Genomic DNA, 19,432 nt, shown 5'->3' on the forward strand with positions numbered 1-19,432 from the left:
AAACCGAGGCCACATAGCTGTCAAGTGTCCCTTATTTGAAGGGACAGTCCCTTATTCCATGGCCATGTCCCGCTGCTGTCCCTTATTGATGGATGTCCCTTAAATGATGTCCCTTAAATTTCAAAGGAAGCAGCTCCTCTCCCTCCCTCCCTCCCTGCCGGCCAGGGAGGAGGGAGGCTCCAACTGTGTTGCTTGGCTGTGTTGCTCACCCAATAAGAAGTCTAAGAACGACTGGGGGGGTGGAGCTTGCATGCCTTGTGTGTGGCTAGTTAATGCAAGCTGAGGGGGTTTTCGAATGCTGGACGCCATTTTGTTGCACGTGCTGCTGCAAACTTTGCAGTGCAAAGCCAGGCGAGCCATCTTAAGTTGAGGCTGCATAGGCTTTGTGGTGCATGAGATTCAGATTCTATTCAGTTGAACCTCTGGTTACAAAGTTGCTTGGACAGTGTTCTCGAAGCTACCAGCATGAGTTTGACCAGACTGCAGGAGGACAGGAAGACTGGAGTGCCTGGAACAGGTAAGGCTGCAGGTCCATTATTTTGGTGGCTGGTCCCTTATTTTCAAGGCTGCTGGTCCCTTATTTTCAAATCTGTAAGTTGACAGCTATGCGAGGCCATTCGCGGCACAGCCTCTCCCCAAAGCCAGTCCGGGGCTGCTGCCAGCTCTGGCTCCTATTGATGGCCCCTCCACAGCGTTGGCTCATGCCGTGCAAGGTGCCAGAAGCGGCTCCATTCTGCCTTAGTGCTAAGGTGCCGTTCCTGGCTGCAGCAGTCACAGCCACCAGCACATGCCAAGCACACAGCTTCAGAGGCAAGGAAGAGAAGCCACAGCTGCTTTCCGTGTGCTCTTACCACTGCAGGCAAGCAGGTGGGTGAGGGAGTGAGCACACGCAAGAGGTGGACGCAGGTACAGCTGCCGCCCCCAGACCCACTCAAGTATCTTGGGAGGGACCTTCAGCAAAACACTGGTGACGCCCAGGAGCGAAAGGCATGGTGCTGGCATTCACAGTTTATTGCTAGGTCAGAAATTCCATAATTGTTACCACAATAGAGACTTCAAACTGGTTTTGTGCGATGTATTGATAAATTGCCTAGCCCTACCCACCAGTTTGGAACACTCCTTACAAAGCACTCCTCAAGACTTGAAGAGTGCTTTGATAGGGGCTTTGCATGCTGTGCGTTTGCCCACATGGTTTGGTTTCAAACCCTCTCAACAAAAAGGGTTCTCTGATGTCATTTTGATATCAGGAGATTGAAAGGTATGTGGTCCCTAGCCACTTGTCAAACTTTGCCCACAGAAAGTGGGGGAATCCAATAAACTTTCTCCACCCCTGCCCTAGGATTACTAGTGAATAGGGAATAGTGATGGAGAGGAGAGGAGAATCTTCTGGTGCAAATCCATCCAAAAATAAACCAAGAAGCATTGTAGATTACTGTGAAATAGCAGACTACCAAGGATGAAATGCTGGCTTTAAGACCAAAACACAATACATTACAACATAATACATTACAACACAATACTTTAATACAGTAGGCTCACCACTTACACGAGGGTTAGGTTCCTGGGGTCAACATGCAAAGGCAATATTGTACAAAGTCAGGAACCCCTTAAACTGCCTCCCTGGGAGGCAAAGGACTGGTTACTGGGCTCTGGAACACTCCCAAAGTCCTCAAACAGCCCAGGCTCAAGGAAGGAGGTGCAAGGGGGGGTTCCCAAAGCCCTTGCGACTCCTTACCAAAGCCTGATAAATGAGGTGGGAAGCTGCTCACCAGGCTCTAGGAAGGAGGCACATGGGCTTTGACAGCTTCCCAGGACCCTCCTGCAACCTTCCCAGATCCCTGTAAGCAAGGAAAAGCCATTGGGTGTGCAAGTGGGTGGAGAAATAAATAAATGGATAGCAGCGAACATCAAGTTTCCCCTGCTCTTCATTTATTTATTTATCCCCCACCCTCACACCCACACATAAGGTTGCAGTAGCATAAGTAAAGCAAACTTAAGTTGTGGGCCCACTGCATTTAATATTATCTTGCAGAAAATGATGTAAGCACTTAACTCTAAAATGTAAGTTATGTGCTTTAATTCACAATGCCTTTCTACCACTGGATATTTAAATGAACAGAGTCCTAGCTCTAAATGTTTAACTAATTGTCATTTTGGCCTACTGATGCTTTATACAACTGACGCAAGAGCAGTGATGTTTGCCAACATAATCATGTATCTATGGTGACCATACTATCAGCAATTTACCTGCAACTCAATTGAGGCTGAGGTCAACGAGTTATTCATTTCGCTGAAGCTATTCAGAGCTGCAGAGTGCACTTCTATGTGATTGTCCAATGATTCTTGTTGAGCACTTGATACCTGAAGAAATATAAGCAAGATTTTCCCCTTAACTTAAGATAGCAGGAACTGCAAGCTTACCAGTTGTTTTGTATTAAGGTTACCTGTTTATACAATGCGTTTTACAGGCATCCATGGAAATACATGTGCTCCATCATTACTTGCCACAGTGCACACTTTTGCAAGGCAAGTAAAGTTGTGTTCTATGCTTGGCAATGAAATATGTCCTGGCTGTCACTAAGAGCCCACTAAAGCTGTCCCAATGCACCTTCCTCAAAAGAAGTGCCAAAGGCATGAATCATCTTTTACTTTGTTGTTCCTGCAGAGCAGTATCCCATGTTGTATGGCAAAAGACACTTGAAACTTACAAAGCTTCAAAAATGATGTGTAATAATGCATTAGTGGGTGGCTGTCTTAGAGATCACACTCAAACAATATTTGCACTTAATACAGCTCTCAGGATTGCGGCCCTAATATCCATTTTTATAATATTCCTTTAAAAATGCCCCACAATTTACAGTTGTTAAAATATTGATCACAAGGTGCATTAAGCACCTGACCCAGAATATCTTCAGGGTAAAATACAAAATGGCACTATACTGACATTGCAGCCAGATATACACTAGCATAAATGTATAGAGAGAGACTAGATAAGGAACCCAGGCAGCCTGTGCTTAATGCTTTGAAGGGGGAAAATGACTTAAATCCAAGACAAGAGTGAATGTAGAGATCTTATTCACTGAAACAGAAGGAAGGGAGGATATTGCATACAGCAGCAAAATCTGAGAGAGTGATACAGCACACTGACCAGCATGTGTAACTTTGAATCACAAAAACACACTACCAGAAAACCCCACAGTAATACAAACAATACCAAGTAAGATGAAAGATCTAGACTTGCCAACATCCAATGAGAGCCATGTCTAGATGAAATGTGCATGGACTGGGGGCACTCCTCCATAAATATGTGAAAAAATATGTGAAAAGCTTACTAACCAGTGGCAACTAGGCCAGCAGGGTGTACTTTGGAGACATATGCAGAACAGAGAACCAGAGAAACACAGACAGATTTTAAAGGGTGGATTAACCAGGGAGGACAAAGAAAATGGAAGCGTGAAAGCACCCTATAGCCTGTATTTCCACGCTAAGCTAAAAAGAGTGAAGGAAGAGTAGCTACATTGGGCAGGGACACACTGGTTGTGGAAGTAGTCCTTGCTTCTGACTTATTCATGTTTTATAAACGTAACCATCTTTGAGCATCAGAACAATGTTGTATCCAATTTTGATGGGAATAAAATACTCTTATTCATTCCACCTAAACAGTATCAACGTACTGAGAATTCAGTAATTATTAAGCTTATCACTTTTGCCATCTTTAAAGTACATGAGTACTTACTGCCAGTTCATTTGTAAGCTCTTGGATTTTGCGTTTCATTTCATCATATTCGCCATACATTTTCTTTCTTACTTTTTCCAATGTTAATCTCACCTAATAAAATAAAATATATAAATCAAAATATTGAATCTTGCTTCCAATTCTGTGTAGATTATCATTTCCACAGCCCAAACATATTGATCTATTTATAGTGATAACCAGTGCTTTTTTTCGGGGGGGATGAAGGGGAGATGCATACCCCTAAACATTTTGTGAATCTAAGTTTGGTCTCATTGAGGGGCAGTATTTCGATATAAGTAGGAAAATGAGAGTACCCCTAAACATTTTTTTTAGAAAAAAAGCACTAGTGATAACCAACTAAATCCAATACAACAGAATCCCATTTTTGTTTTTAATGAACAGCATTCTGTACAGAAAATTCAACTCACATCTCTTATATATTTCATTTCTTCTTTCAGCTGTTGAGTTGACCATCCATAAACCACCATTTCTTTGTTATGATTATCATCAGATCTACGCACCACACCATACACCACACCATGTGATAAGTTCCCTGCAGACAATCCATTGGGAACCTGGTAGAGTTGCTATATAAAAATAAACAGACTTGTGTTACAGTCACTCTGAATTTCAAAATATTTTAACAAATCTGGAGCAGCTAACAATTCCCAAATACTGGATGTTTTCCTTCACCATTGTGAACTCAATTAAAAATAGTTATGTGTATATTTTCAAGTAAGTGCTTTTAAAATTCTATTTTTAGGGTTCCAAAAATACCATGGAAAATAGAGATGGCGACTACAAAGGTCAATTAAGCTTGGTACTGATCATCTATCTAAATAACCAGTAACTTCTTGCAGCCCTTGCGCTAAATGGTTCACATCCACAGAGGCATTTTAAAACCAATTTAAGTATATAGCCTAAAGTGTCAAATAATTACATAAAGTCACGTTGTAATACATGTGTATGACCAGACTGCCTCAGAATTCTGACTCATCAATAAAAATACATTGTTTTGTTTTGAAAGGAGGGGGAGCAAGCATATGCAATTTGAAATGGGTGTGTCGCCACACTGAAAAACAGTTTTTCATTTCCTGGGTTAAATATTTCCTTTGTTGCTTTGGTATCAACCACTCCTCTACCCTCATTATTCATATTGAAACATTCAAGAATTATTTCTGTGAAATACCAAAGAGCAAAGTAGTTTGAACTGGGAACAACTGTTTTAGAAGTATGTACTCTTCCAAGGACTTGAAGACTGCACACAGAACAAGAAGTTCTGGCAGAATTCTAAGTATCACATTCTCCCCACGTGCACAAAATGGAGGGGGGGGATGCTCTATATTAGTACAGTGGTACGTTGCTTTAAAGGGACACGGGTGGTGCTGTGGGTTAAACCACAGAGCCTAGTACTTGCCGATCAGGTTGGCGGTTCGAATCCCCACGACGGGGTGAGCTCCCGTTGCTTGGTCCCTGCTCCTGCCAACCTAGCAGTTTGAAAGCATGTCAAAGTGCAAGTAGATAAATAGGTACCGCTCCAGCGGGAAGGTAAACGGTGTTTCCATGCCCTGCTCTGGTTCGCCAGAAGCGGCTTAGTCATGCTGGCCACATGACCTGGAAGCTGTATGCCGGCTCCCTCGGCCGGTAAAGCGAGATGAGCGCCACAACCCCAGAGTCGGCCATGACTGGACCTAATGGTCAGGGGTCCCTTTACCTTGGTTTATGAACTTAATCCGTTCTTAAACCAAAGCATTCTTAAACCAAGGTGTGCTTTCCCATAGCATCGGGGGACTCAATTTACAAATGGAACACACTCAACAGGAAGCAAAATATGTTCTTATTCCAAGGCAAAGTTCACAAACCAAAACACCTACTTCCGGGTTTGCAGCGTTCTTAATCCAAGTTGTTCATAAACTAAGCTGTTCTTAAACCAAGGTACCACTGTACTGTCATGAAGAGTGTTCACCTTCTACAGTCGTACCTCGGAAGTCGAACAGAATCCGTTCCAGAAGTCCGTTCGACTTCCAAAACGTTTGGAAACCAAAGTGCGGCTTCTGATTGGCTGCAGGAAGCTCCTTCCACTCTGCAGTTTTAATCTGAAATCTTAGGCGCAGTACTGCACTCAGAGCTCAGAAACTGCTCATGCTAATGAAATTCCCTGTTGCAAAATGCAACTAGAACAATGGGACTTTTGAACAATGACAGGGAGTAACAAACAGGGGGAAATCTGTCAGGAAATAACTTCCAAGAATGTGTGTGCTAAATCAAACACAGACACATTTCTTGCACAGCGCACCTTAGAAATCATACTTTTCCATGTCGAAACCCTAGGTTTTGCAAAAGTGCAGTAGACTGTCATTTATCCTCCTTAAAGCTGCAATCCTTATAGGCAATAACCTTGGAGTAAGTCATTGAACTCAAACGTAGTACCCCTTTGAGGGGTACCCATTGCTTGCACAATTTGGTTGACCAAATGACATTTGGTTATGCAAAGGAAACTTCAGTTTCCCCTCCTCTCCCCATAGCCCCTATATCTGTTCTGGGGGTTATTCCAACCCTCCGGAGGGGATCTGGAGAGGTGGGGGAAACATGAAGAGGAGAGGAAGGGGAAGTGCCATTGTGCAAGAAAATCAATGTGCTACCAGATCTATCTACTTGGATTCTGCCCAATAGGACTTACTATTGAGTAGACATGTATAAGATTGTACTACAGGTCCCTTCTCTTTCCAAAGAAGTTGGTGAAAACTGAAGATATTCAGCCCAGCACAATGGCTACCTCACTACAATCCTGATTTTAGATCATTTCTAAGTTGAATAGCACTGGCCTTAGCACAAAGATCCCATGGGAACTCTGCTGTTTACTTCCGTCCATTGTGAAATGTGCCTGTTTATTCCTATTCTGCACTTCCTGTTCTTGCAACATCTGCCATTTCTTCTCTTCTCTCCCCTCCCCACATTTTGCTTACCATCTAGGCTGATTAAAAGTTCTGGAAAACTTGAAACTTGTAAACTTTTCTGTAACGTTTTGATTGATTTAATAAAGGTATTGCCCAAATGTGGATTTGTGAGTTTTTCCTATGGGCCAACATTGATCCCTTCCTCTTTTGTATATTTTAAACTAGTTACTGATCCCTCAGAGGACTTTCATTTAGCTCCCTGACTGCTAAATGTTTGACAGTCTCCTGGTTCACACATAATGCTAACCCATGGTTTGTTAAGCCAAAATGTGGTTAGTTTTAACATTAACAAAATGTGGTTTGTTTCCGAACCCAACAGCATTCCTTAACCATGGCTTGTTTGTCCACCTCATCTCAGACACTCACCAAGTTACAAAAGCATGAGACATCAGTAGCTGGAAAACCAGGCAGATGGCCTTCTTGGTAGTGGCGCCCTCCCTGTGGAATGCCCTCCCTTCAGATGTCAAGGAGATAAAGAATTAAACAAATTTTAGAAGACATCTGAAGGTAGCCCTGTTTCAGGAGGTTTTTAACACTTGATGTTTTATGTTTTTAGATATGCTCTAAGCCGCCCAGAATGGCTGGGGAAACCCAGCCAGATGAATGGGGTATTGTTGGTGTTGTTGTTGAAACAAGCCAATTTGCCTATGAGATGACTTATAGGTTATTGAATAAACCATGGCTAAAAGAAACCATGGTTTATATGCAAATACAGCCAGTAGTCCATAAGGGCCATTGTGAAAGCTTTCCAACCATGCCTGTTAGTTTACATCTACATTTTAGAAATCATGCTGGCCCGGAGCCAAAGAAGCAAGAAAGGAAGATCCACATCCAAAGTTAACATTTTTCTTTATCACTCTTATAGACACAATGCCACATCACAAACAGAGTTTTCAGATACCTACAAATATAAAGGCAGCTGAGCTGCAGCTTGGAAAAATAAGCAAAAGCCTTGTTCTATGCTTACAATCACTGGATTGTAATCAATGGAAGAGGGTTAGCTTTCAAGCCACAAGCTTTGAAAAATACTGTTCAAAATGAGGCATATAAACTTTAGAACATTTTTGAACATGTACTTGGCATAACTGAAACATGTTTTAGAGGAAGCTTCCCAGCCTTGCCTTATTAAAAAACTAAATCCTTCCAGAGCAGATATTAAGCAGAGCAAAGGTCTATCTTTTTATGCGCTGGTACTGCCAATGCACTTTCCTTAGCAATGTCACACTAAGCATACATAAAACAATGGTACCTTTCTCTGCCCTTTTTGTTACCTCTCTATTGCTTTTCTCCCAGAAACAGAAATTAGTATCCTGTCCCGTCCACAACCCATGAAATGGAACAAAACCTTTCCCCTTTCCTGCCTTAGCACTCTGCTGCTCAAAGCAAATTATTCTTATTCATTTTATATTTAACTACCCTTTATTAAAAATTCCAGCTCAGCAGCATCCCCAGAAATGAGTTATTAATTAACAAGATTTTCAATTCATTTTTTAAAGAACCATGCTCTACAAAGTGTCTCACAACATATATAAAATATAAAAACACATTCAAATATTGGGGAGAATTCCAGTGAGAATATTCCTAGATGCAACTGAGCACAAAAAGGGTGGGGGCACCCAGCTTGGCGCGCATGCGTGCGTGCACACACACACACTTGCATACACACAGAAACAGGCTCGGAGCCTCTCACCCGGGGCAAAAAATATGGCTAGCCCCCCTCCCCCAGCTATGGCTCTGCCTCATACACTTTCAATTTCATGTTAAAAGCAAACGACACATAAACCCTTCATATGTTCACAGGCCAGACTAGTGGATAACAATGTTGCTGCCTCATCACATTTAGCTTGGCCTATGTGGCTTTTTAGTAACTTCTTGCCCATGGCAAATAAGAATTGGTGACAAGCATAGAGAAAGAAAGCTGGTTCTTTTTTTGTCCTGGCTGTTGTTGTGACACATTGTTTTAGCCATTGTTTTATCTGAGCTAGTAGTTTCTGTGAACTTATTTGCAAGGCTGTCATCCATCACAGACAACTCTGGCATCTCACAAAGCACATTTAGTCATGAAGACAATGAGGCATGTAATGGTTAAATAAAATGTGCTGATCAGCTTACAACAGTTGTTTGGCAGGGTCATCCAGTTAGTGCCACTGAACCACCAGCCTGACACTGTGCCTCAAAAGAATGAAGCCCAGCCCCATTTCAAAACCTACCCTGGCATTTATAGAGTACAGCTATTTCCATATGGCCTTGTGAAATTGTGGGTGTGATGATAATAGAGCTATTACTAAGCTTTTGACGTTGCTTCACCTCTTTGTGAGCCTCACTTTGCAATGAAGGCCATGGGGGCAGGGAGAGAAGTGTGTCACCTGTGCCTTGCACATTCAGCACCATACCCATTTCTGCATATAAAAGTTCTTATACGCAAGTTCCCACACTGGATCTATGAGTGTAGGATTAACTCTTTCCTTCATGCACCCCAGTTTCAATTACACCCCTCCAGCTACTATTTTTTTCATTACAGGGAAATGCATACAGGTGCATATGGACACCTGCATGTTTCTTCCCATGGGGCAAAGGACAGATGGAGAGGATTTAAACCAGGAAAGCACCACAAGGAATAAAAGTAGGGGTAGGAACCAAAAACCTCCCCCAGATCCAATCGGGGCTCCCACAGGAAATCCTAATTACCAAGATCCTAATTACATATTTTCTGAGTTGCAATTAGTTGTGCCCAAAAAGTCAGAAGATGCTGACTGAAAATTTATGCTACAGTACTAACACTGGGCAGGGCCCTAACTGAAAACTCTGAGGATTTACAGCTGTCAACTGGCCAACAGCATCACTAACAGAAGGTCTAGCACAGCACTTGTCTGACAACACAGCACTGCAGCCACATCTGAAGAGGAACCGTGGAATTCACAGCTTTTAATTAATGTTTAGAGACAACACAGATACGGGAGGGAATTTTAAAATTGCTGACTGAGCTGGGGGCACAGATTGGCTTTTCTGAGGAGTTAAGTAGATGGCTTTTATCAGAATATTGTTTATTATGATGATTTTATATTTTGCTGTAGAATGTTATGGATTGTTATATTTAATTCTGGATCATTGTATTACTATTTATCAGTGTAAATAATAATACTTCATGCTCATGTAACATATTAACATTTTGTATATTTACAACAGTCCTATACTATAGAATTATTATCCCCATATTACTAATCAGGTACTGGTGCAGAGAGAACAATAGCTCCCTAAGGTCACTAGTAGATTCATGATTTAACCACATTTGAACTGGCAGTGACTCAAATCCTACTATTAAGACAGCCATAGCACTTCTGAATCCTAGGTCTTAAAACCAAGTACCCTCACTCCCTTGCTCTGTCATATGCCTAGAATTGCTCCCATTACACAGGTGTAAGTAAGAGAGAGCTCACTGGAAGGACAGATCGTGAAGCTGAGGCTCCAGTACTTTGGCCACCTCATGAGAAGAGAAGACTCCCTGGAGAAGACACTGATGCTGGGAAAGATGGAGGGCACAAGGAGAAGGGGGCGACAGAGGACGAGATGGTTGGATAGTGTTTTCGAGGTTACCAGCATGAGTTTGACCAAACTGCGGGAAGTAGTGGAGGACAGAGGTGCCTGGCGTGCTCTGGTCCATGGGGTCACGAAGAGTCGGACACGACTAAACGACTAAACAACAACAACAAAGTAAGAGAGATACCTCTTACTTACTTCACATTCCTCCTTAAAACCCACTATTTCTGTTGGCATAATCACCTAGTTCCCATGTCCTGCTGCAGCTCTGCTTGCTTTTCCTTCAGAATAAAGTTGGCCAGCTTATGCATGCTTTTTAAAAAGAGTGAACAATGTAATATGGATATGCACTTTGGTCTTAGTTTTGCCCAAAAAGGAACCGGGGGGGGGGCATGCCTTCCAATAAAACAATTGGTAATTTTGTAAACCACCAAAATTTACTCCATTTGCAAAATCTGTGATGTGTAGTGCAGATTTCTAGAACTTGTTTTTCAGTGCATACCAAGAGACTCATCTGACTTTTTTTTAGATGGATTAATATTTACAGGGGTAAAGCAAACATCAGCAAAATTTCGTTAACTTACCTTTTTTGTCCTTTCAGTCTTATTTTTAATTTCCTGAGAAAGCGAGTTTTCTTCAGGGGGCAGGGTCAAGCGTAGCCGACACACATTTCCCTAGAAGAAAGACAAAGCTCTTCTTTCAGTATATTAAAAACATTACTGTCTTTGTGAAAAGAATGAAAAGTAACTTTCTAAGGGATAGCTTGTTTACTTCAGGGAACAAGAAAAACAGAAATTATTAAATACTGTTGAAAGACAAGGGAGGGTCGAAAGCAGGGCTATCTACAAGCAACAGTTTTCTCCATAAGTCAAACTCATTCCATGGCAAATGGAATTATTACTATAACAATATTCTCATGGACAACAGGTATTTGCAAATTTATTTTAAAAATTGAATAAATTTTATTAGATTTTATAAAGAGTGATACAAAGATAATTATCAAATACCTTTTTCTCCAAACTAAAAAGTTAATCTAAGTAAAATAAAAACATAGATCCAGAGGGAAAGAAGAGGAAAAGATGGATAGAAAAGGAAAAAAGAAGAGAGAAAGAGAGATAGAAGGATTAAAACAGAGAAAGAGAAAAATACTTTCTATAAACTGCAGCCTTTAAACCCAAATGTCATTATTTCTTTTTCACGCAAAAAGTCTATGAGAGGCTTCCAGTCTTTAGTAAATGTTAACAATGACTTTTTTCTGATTAAACATGTCAATTTCGCTATCTCAGCTAAGTCTGATAATTTTAATAACCATTCCTCCATTGTTGGTAATGATGAGTCTTTCATCTTTTATAAATAGAGACTGAACTAGGTGGGGGGAAAGTTAATTACAGTATACCAGAGAAAATACATTAAAAATCACACAGCAGTGCTGGAAGGAAGAGCCTTACTCCTCTGAAAAACTTTGTTTCTCACTGCTTTCATTTTGGTGAGCAAACATTTTGAAATGGTTTTCAGTATATTTTTTCAAGACACAATAAGATAAACTGAGAACACGTATTGTGATACTGTAACACATGGATAGGCAAACTAAGGCCAGGGGCCCAGATCCGGCCCAATCGCCTTCTAAATCCGGCCCGCGGATGGTCCGGGAATCAGAGTGTTTTAACATGAGTAGAATGTGTCCTTTTATTTAAAATGTATCTCTGGGTTGTTTGTGGGGCCTGCCTGGTGTTTTTACATGAGTAGAATGTGTGCTTTTATTTAAAATGCATCTCTGGGTTATTTGTGGGTCATAGGAATTCGTTCATATATTTTTTTCAAAATATAGTCTGTCCCCCCACCCCAAGGTCTGAGGGACAGTGGACCGGCCCCCTGCTGAAAAAGTTTGCTGACCCCTGCTGTAATATTTACATATTACATATTTACATAAAATAACACGTTAAGATAGGGGTGAAGGAACTTTTTCATACTGACAGCTAAATTCCCTTCTAGACAGCCTCCCAGGGGCAACATGCCAGTGGTGGGTGAGACCAGAAGCAAAAGCGGGAAGAGCAATGAATGGAAATTTTACCACTGTACTGTAAGGTAGTTTCCACATACATTCACAAAGCTCACTCTGTCCTCCGTCCAAATAAGCAAGAGGCATTTTGAGAGTTAAAGGACATATTCCAGGCAAAGACATTAAAGGGCAGAGCAAAGCAGGGCCAATGAGTGGTGTGGACTGGAGAGAGGGGCTGTGACTAAAGAGATAATGTAGAGAAGAAAGAATTGCAAGAGCCGGATTGGAAGGCCTGTAGGGCCACATTTGGCCCCTAGGTCTGAATTTTCCTGCCCCAGTATTTTTACTTCTTGGGATCAAATTTTGCTTGACATTATGTTACTGCATGAGACGTGTTAACATTCCACTATTTTTATTAAAATTGAACCTATGAGTGTTGCTTTGCTACATGAATAGAGATAGCAGGTGTTCCAAAACATAATAATGGCTTTGTAATAGCAAGTGTTATCAGCTGATCTCAGTTTTCTGTCCCCTACAGCATACAAAGAATGTGCATCCTGGAATGATAACAGCCTACACTATCAAATTAGTGGAAAAGCTATTTAGGAGGATGACTGTTTTAACAGCCCTTTCATTAGATCTACCAGTGTTTTAACACAGCATTAAAGAGCCACGATCTTAATCTGGTTTATGAAACATTTCAGAAATAATTTACATAGTTTTAGTTAATGTTTCGAAGTGATAATTGCCAGTATCCAAGATAGCAGCAACATCATCCTTGTTGCCTCATTCCTTTAGGGCCATTTCATTCATTAAGCAGCAGCAAACCTGAGTTTATTTCTGGAAGCACACTTCACAAAGAGCTACAACCAAGCCTAGATTCCTGAGTGTGCAAACACATGATACACTTTTATGCCAACACAAGTTTTATCCCTCTAGTTCCTGCTTGTTTCCACTTCAAACTTATTAGGTACACACTTAAAAAAACCCATAATGTATGAATAACAACATTCTTGGTGAAGGACCCAAGTTCTTAGTAGCTAAATCTAATGCCTCTATGCTGACCATTCTCTGTTAATATCAATCTTACAACCAACTTCTCTTCAGACTCAGGAAAATACTGTACGTATTTTGGACCACACTAAAAATAATAAACTGATGCTTCAGCAAAACAAATGTGTTGTACCCGGCACACATCATAAGCACACATTCTAAAGCATACAGGTACAAATTAAATCCAATCAGGTTTAAAAATGTGCTGTGAACCCAACACTTCTGCATTTCTAGTCACATTAAGTCAGGGGCAGGGGTGGGGGAATAGGATTGCAGCTGTGGCCAGGTTACCTTGAAATGAATCCAGAAGTATGGATGCATAATGGAGGAATGAGTAACTCTGGAGAAAATTTACAGTAGTCAAAGTACTTTTAACTAACAATTTATTTTACATTTGCTTTACTGAACAGGTGCATTTTGAGTAACTTCTCTCAGAAGGCTAAAGGCAGCCCTCCAAATTCTTTGACCAAGACAGTAAAAGAGACACACAGATTAAGACATGTGTGGTGGAATTTATCACTGCAAGACGGGTCACTGGTTTAGGCTATGTTCACATTTGACCTTAAAATGCAGCAAAGTTGTTCCCCCTTGATGCATTTCAAGTTGTATTTTTACTTGCAGAACACACCATTACCTGTTTTGTTACTTACACACACACCAAACTCCTATTCAGTAAAGCCATAATCTGTGCATGTGCTGTCATCTGCGCATGTGCAATGGATGTCTGAAATGTACACACCTCATCTTAACAGGAGTTTACATTTTCAAATCAGATGGAAGTTGGTTTGAGGGGAAATGTATCAAACAGCAATATTTCTCAACAAACTATACAAAGCCTATGCATTGTGACTAATGTCATACGTACTCAGATTCAAACATTAGCATTGGGAGCGCACTGGAGCCAGATAAAGCAGTCATGTGTTCACAGCCTAAGACAACTTGAAAATGGGCTTAGACAATTACATAAAGGAAAGCTCAATCAATGGCTACGAGTAACACTGGGTTCATGCCTTTCAGGGTGGAACTAAAAATGTAACTACAGTACTCAGATCCTTTTTATTATTACTTTTTAAATCAATTCTTTCACCAAAGGGCCTAAGATGGAGAGCACATGTTATCTTCACACCAATCCTCTGAGATAGCTGAGATAGGTAAAAGTAAGAAAGCAGATAACTGGCCTAAGGGCACCCAGTGAGCGTCATCAACAAACAGGGATTCCAGCATAGGTCCAGCACATAATCCACTACAACACAGATTAATAAAATATTTGCATGGCACCAGGTTGGCCCAATCACATCAGCTGCTCAAAGCAACACTTTGGAGGTGCACAAACAAAACAGCACAGAATCAGACTCTCAAATCTAAACATCTTCAGTGATGCTGCAAGAGATCCTGGAGTGCAGCCACTTAGCAGGTTTCTCAAGCCAACTCACATGCATTCATGTATACTTCCTTAGATATATGCTGAGCTTTGAGGTTAATCCTCTTCAATGATACACCCATGCCAACCATAGTAAATTACTTTCTCTACAAACACATAATTTACACCTTCTACATTTTAGGGGAGGCTGCCAACAAGCCAAAATTTTACAGGAATGGCCATTATTTTGTTTCTTTGCCAGAATAAATGTAGAGAGAGAATGCAAAATTCTGAGTTTGACTCATTGTTATTTCTTTAAAATGGTACCTTTCAGAAGAAGGCAGAGCAGTCTGCACATGCTCAGAAACTGACATGCTGGATGAGACCATGGTGAATCCAGCCGTCTTGTCCAGCATCCTGCTTCCTACAACAGCCAACCCGATGCCTCAAGAAAACCCACCAGCACAGCATGAAGACAACAATGCTCCCCTACTGTTGCTCCCTTGTATTTGGTAATCAGTGGTAGACTGCTTCAAGTTTGGAGGCTCCAAAAGGTCATCCATCTATTATTAATTTACAAAGCCCTAAAGAACTTAGGTCCAGGTTACCTCAGGGATCACCTGAACCCTTATATCCCAGCTCGATCATTGAGATCACCTACAGGAGCATCGTTGTCAACGCTCAGTTGACAAGAAGAGAAATCGAGCCTTTGGTGTCAACCCTGTGGAACACTCTACAAGAGAGATTCAGCAGACACCTTCTGTGCCAACTTCTAAACACCTACTGAAAACTTTTCTATTCCCCCAGGCCTACACAAACAGTTAAGAATGCCTCTCTCCGCAATGGCTAATTGATCTCTGTTTTTAACGTTTTAATATGGTTTTTATTGTACGGCTTTGTTTTACTGGTGTAAACCACTTTGGGCTTTGGTTTGGTTTTTCACATAGTGGTATATAAATATTTCTATAAATAAATAAATAAATAAATAGGCATTTCCTCCTAGGCCTCTGTGAATTTGTGAAATTGCCCTTCAAAGCCATCTGAGCCACAGACCATCACCAGGCCTTGTGACAGCGTCCTGCTTTGCATGTCATATAAAATGCAGTTTAAAACAAGCTATAGACCGTTTAATGTGAAACAGCAGAGTTCTGGTGCCAGCTTCTCAGAAGTCCTAAGACGCTCCTCACACTGCTCAACCCCGGAAACAAAAAGAAGCCAGAGTCTGGTTTGTGCCATCTGAGGCAAGGTGTGTCTTGAAAGAGAGGGGGAAACTTGTCTGTATCCACTTTCTCCACAAAAGGCATAACATATCATACACCAATATCCATATTTCCATCTTAAAGCTGTTGTGAGGGACCAATACATGCTACTACTTCTTTTCTTTTTTTGAAAGTAAGTATATTATGATGCAGGATAATTCAATCCGTAGAGCATGAGACGCTTAATCTCAGACTTGTGGGTTCTAGCCCCACGTTGGACAAAATATTCCTGTGTTTCAGGGGGTTGGACTAGATGACCCTCGTGGTCCCTGGCGCTGCGGTCTAAACCACTGAACCACTTGGGCTGGCCGATCAGAAAGTCAACAGTTCAAATCTGCACGATGGTGGTGAGCTCCCCACTGCTCTGCCCCAGCTTCTGCCAACCTAGCAGTTCAAAAGCACACAAGTGCAAGTAGATAAACAGGTACCACTGTGGCGGGAAGGTAAATAGTATTTCCATGCACTCTGGCACTCATCACAGTGTCCCGTTGCACCAGAAGTGGTTTAGTCATGCTGGCCACGTTACCCGGAAAGCTGCCTGCAGACAAACACCGGCTCCCTCAGCCCAAAAGAGAGATGAGCGCCGCACCCCATAGTCGCCTTTCACTGGACTTAACTATCCTGGGGTCATTTACCTTTTACCTTACCATACCATTCTATGACTCTGGGGTAAAGCAAGATTATCCCTTTTATGGAGCAAGGGCATCTTGGCGCAGGTAAGGGGTACAGAACAAAACCACCTTGGCCAGCCCTTCCTCAACCTCTAGCCCTCCAGATGTTGCAGGACCCCACCACCCCATGAACCATACTGGGTGGGGCTGATGGGCGTTGGAGTCCAGCAACCCCTAGAGGGCAGGGGTCCTGCCTTCAAGGCACCCAGGCCCAAAACAGCGCTAAGGAAGCCATGCGGGGATCAGCGGCTGAGGCGGCTCCCATTTCCCCCGAGGTTTCGCCTCGACGCCCTTCCCGCCTTTTTTCGCCCCTGAGGGAACTCGCTTCGCGCATGCGCCTCCAGTTCCTGAGGTAAGTTGCGCCCCTGCCTCCGACACCTCGCAGAGACCCCTCGGGGCCGCCGCTTTGGGGCTCCCTTTATCGCCGTGCGCTGTTTCGTTGCCCCGTCCCGGCTGCCCGCAAGCGAAGCCGCTCACCTTTCTCTGGGCAGGGCCGCCCTGGCCGTCGGGCTTCTTCGGCGTGGTGGTGGTGAGGGTCAAGCCCGAGCTGTAGCGCAACATCTCGGCCGCCGCGGAGTTGTGCCTCGCTCCGCTCCGCTCCTCTCTCCGCCGCCGCACACGCCCCGCGCCGCCTCCCTCCCGCAATGGCCACGGGCCACTGACAGCCTCCTCCTGACCCGGCGGGCGTGGCAGGCAGCCGCCCGGCCCGGCCAGCCTCTTCCCCGCCTCCAGCCCGCCCGCCCGCCTGCTCGGACGGACGGACGGAGCGGAGAGAGGAGGCGGCCGAAGGGCCCCCGAGGGAAGGAGAGGCGAGTCGACGGCGCCTCAAAGCGGCTCCCGAAGGAAATCCTTCCTAGGAGGCGGAGGCGCCTCAGGCCTCCTGCTGACACGGGGACAGAGGGGGGGGGCGTGATCAGTATTGGGTTCGATAAATCGGTTTTTCAACTTTTCAATCCACTTAAAACGGAGCCTCGCGATCCATGACAAACGTAGAGCTCTGAAAAAAAACCAGGAGTGGGATTCCTCGGTGAGATTCCAGAAAAACCTGAGTTTTGTGATGCGACGCAGCTGAGAAATTTTAATCGACTCAAAAAGTTGCTTGCCCATTAATCAGGCAGGAGATTTGTGTTGTTGTTGTTGTACAAGCTAATAGGTTAAAAGATCTGTAAAAACATAACACTCACAAACAGCAATTTAAATAACTTCTCCCAAATATTCATGAAATAACTATTATTTTTAATCATTCCTGTTGGTAGCCAACAGGAATACATGGTCAGCGTAATTCCACCCTTATTCTCTGCACATTTTTGCCCTTGCCTGGCCAGGCTGAATGCGTTAAGGGACCTCTCACAAATGTTGCTCCTCTACTAGATTTTAAGAAGCATTTAAATTTGGTTTCAGAGCCTCAAATAAGGGAGGCATAAAAGGATCTATAAGTACTTTAATAAAGCTGCAGTCCAGGAGCAGTGGGGCAAGATAGCTACCTCGGCATCCAAAGCCCTATGACAGGGATCACTAACCTATTTCAGCCATGGGCCGGTCCACCATCCCTCAGACCATGTGGGGGGCCAGACTATATTTTAAAAAACAACAAAAAATGAATTCCTATGCCCCACGAATAACCCAGAGATGCATTTTAAATAAAAGGACACATTCTGCTCATGTAAAAACATGCATCCGGCCCCTGGGCCTTAGGTTGCCTACCCATGCCCTATAGCTCCTGACCAGAGCAGAAACGGGGGGCAATAAAACTGATTTTGGGCAAATCTTGGCTCACTAACCTTTTTAGAGTTATTTGAGAGTGTCAGGTGATCTCATTGACATTACCTGGACTTACAAAATGGTTTTGACAAAGTACCTCACCAAAGACTTTTGAGTAAAATTAGCAGTCATGGAATAAGAAGTCCTCTTGTGGATCAGGAATTGGTTAAAGAAGTAGGAACCAGAGATAGGAAATCATTTTCCAGGGGATGAGGGTGGGGAGGAATGGGTGTGCACCAGAAAAGGTAACAGATACATGGGTACCTTTGGATACCATGTTGAGGACCCCAGCCCCAACTGAAAGGGGTTCTTGGTCTCAGAAAGATGGAAAAGACTGAAGATCATAAATCCAATCAGATTGCTCAAAATGAGACAAGCAACAAGATCCTTCCATTGGTGTACAAACAGTCTTTTGATTTCCAGTCTAATATTTTCTGCAGCCAAATTGCTCTGAATGAAGCTCTATGATAAATGCAAGAAAAGCATTGTGTTTCTAGGGGTCTTATCATTCTTCTCCAATCTTTGCCAATAAAGTAAATAGACAAGCAACCCTAATTCCTTCTGTTTGGTGCTCATTGTGACTTTGTTGTCTAATTATAGATTTCATTCTTGTGTTACCAGATCAATTTTTTCTCTTTTTGATGTTCCACACACTGCTTTTTTATAGGGGTTAGAAATGTCTTCTTCCTCAACTCTGTTCTGGCACAAATCCAACATTTACTCAAAAAACTTCACAATACGCAGAGGCAGATTGCTTAAACATATGCACGTGTCATTTAACAATGTGCAGTACAGGAATAGCAGCATTGCTGCATGAGGGTTAAGATTCACGCTTACAATATACATTGAGTAATTAAGCCAGATGAAAGAACAGAACATGGCACACCCTGTATCACAGTTAACAGTGTGTGTAACAAATGAAACGGATGTCAATCATTTAGGGCTATGATTTCCTATTCTATCAAATCCAAAATGTGATGACCAATTACTGTTGAGGAATGAGAGGAAATTGCAGAAGAATAAGAGATCTGAAGTCTGGTGGTTCTGTAGGGCACATCAGAGTATATCTTGGATGAGACACAGTCAATATCAAACCACT

The 19,432-nt window shown here is 42.6% G+C and overlaps 1 protein-coding gene across 2 annotated transcripts in view; it reads right to left on the reverse strand.

The window, feature by feature from the left end:
• MYZAP (myocardial zonula adherens protein) overlaps positions 1–17,317 on the reverse strand; it is a 61,282-nt gene extending 43,965 nt beyond the window's left edge. The window contains exons 1-5 of one of the 2 annotated variants that reach the window (XM_077919000.1): positions 17,050–17,302; positions 10,815–10,904; positions 4,165–4,323; positions 3,737–3,829; positions 2,248–2,361 (exon numbers count right to left, since the gene is read on the reverse strand). In XM_077919000.1, the coding sequence (XP_077775126.1) occupies positions 2,248–2,361; positions 3,737–3,829; positions 4,165–4,323; positions 10,815–10,904; positions 17,050–17,133 (540 nt within the window). In that variant the 5' untranslated portion in view covers positions 17,134–17,302. Of the gene's footprint in view, positions 1–2,247; positions 2,362–3,736; positions 3,830–4,164; positions 4,324–10,814; positions 10,905–17,049 lie in introns of both variants that reach the window. The other variant, XM_077918999.1, reaches the window with a different exon arrangement.
• Between the last annotated feature and the right edge of the window lie 2,115 nt (positions 17,318–19,432).

This window comes from Podarcis muralis, chromosome 14, assembly GCF_964188315.1.
Source record: "Podarcis muralis chromosome 14, rPodMur119.hap1.1, whole genome shotgun sequence".
Lineage (NCBI taxonomy): Eukaryota > Metazoa > Chordata > Lepidosauria > Squamata > Lacertidae > Podarcis > Podarcis muralis.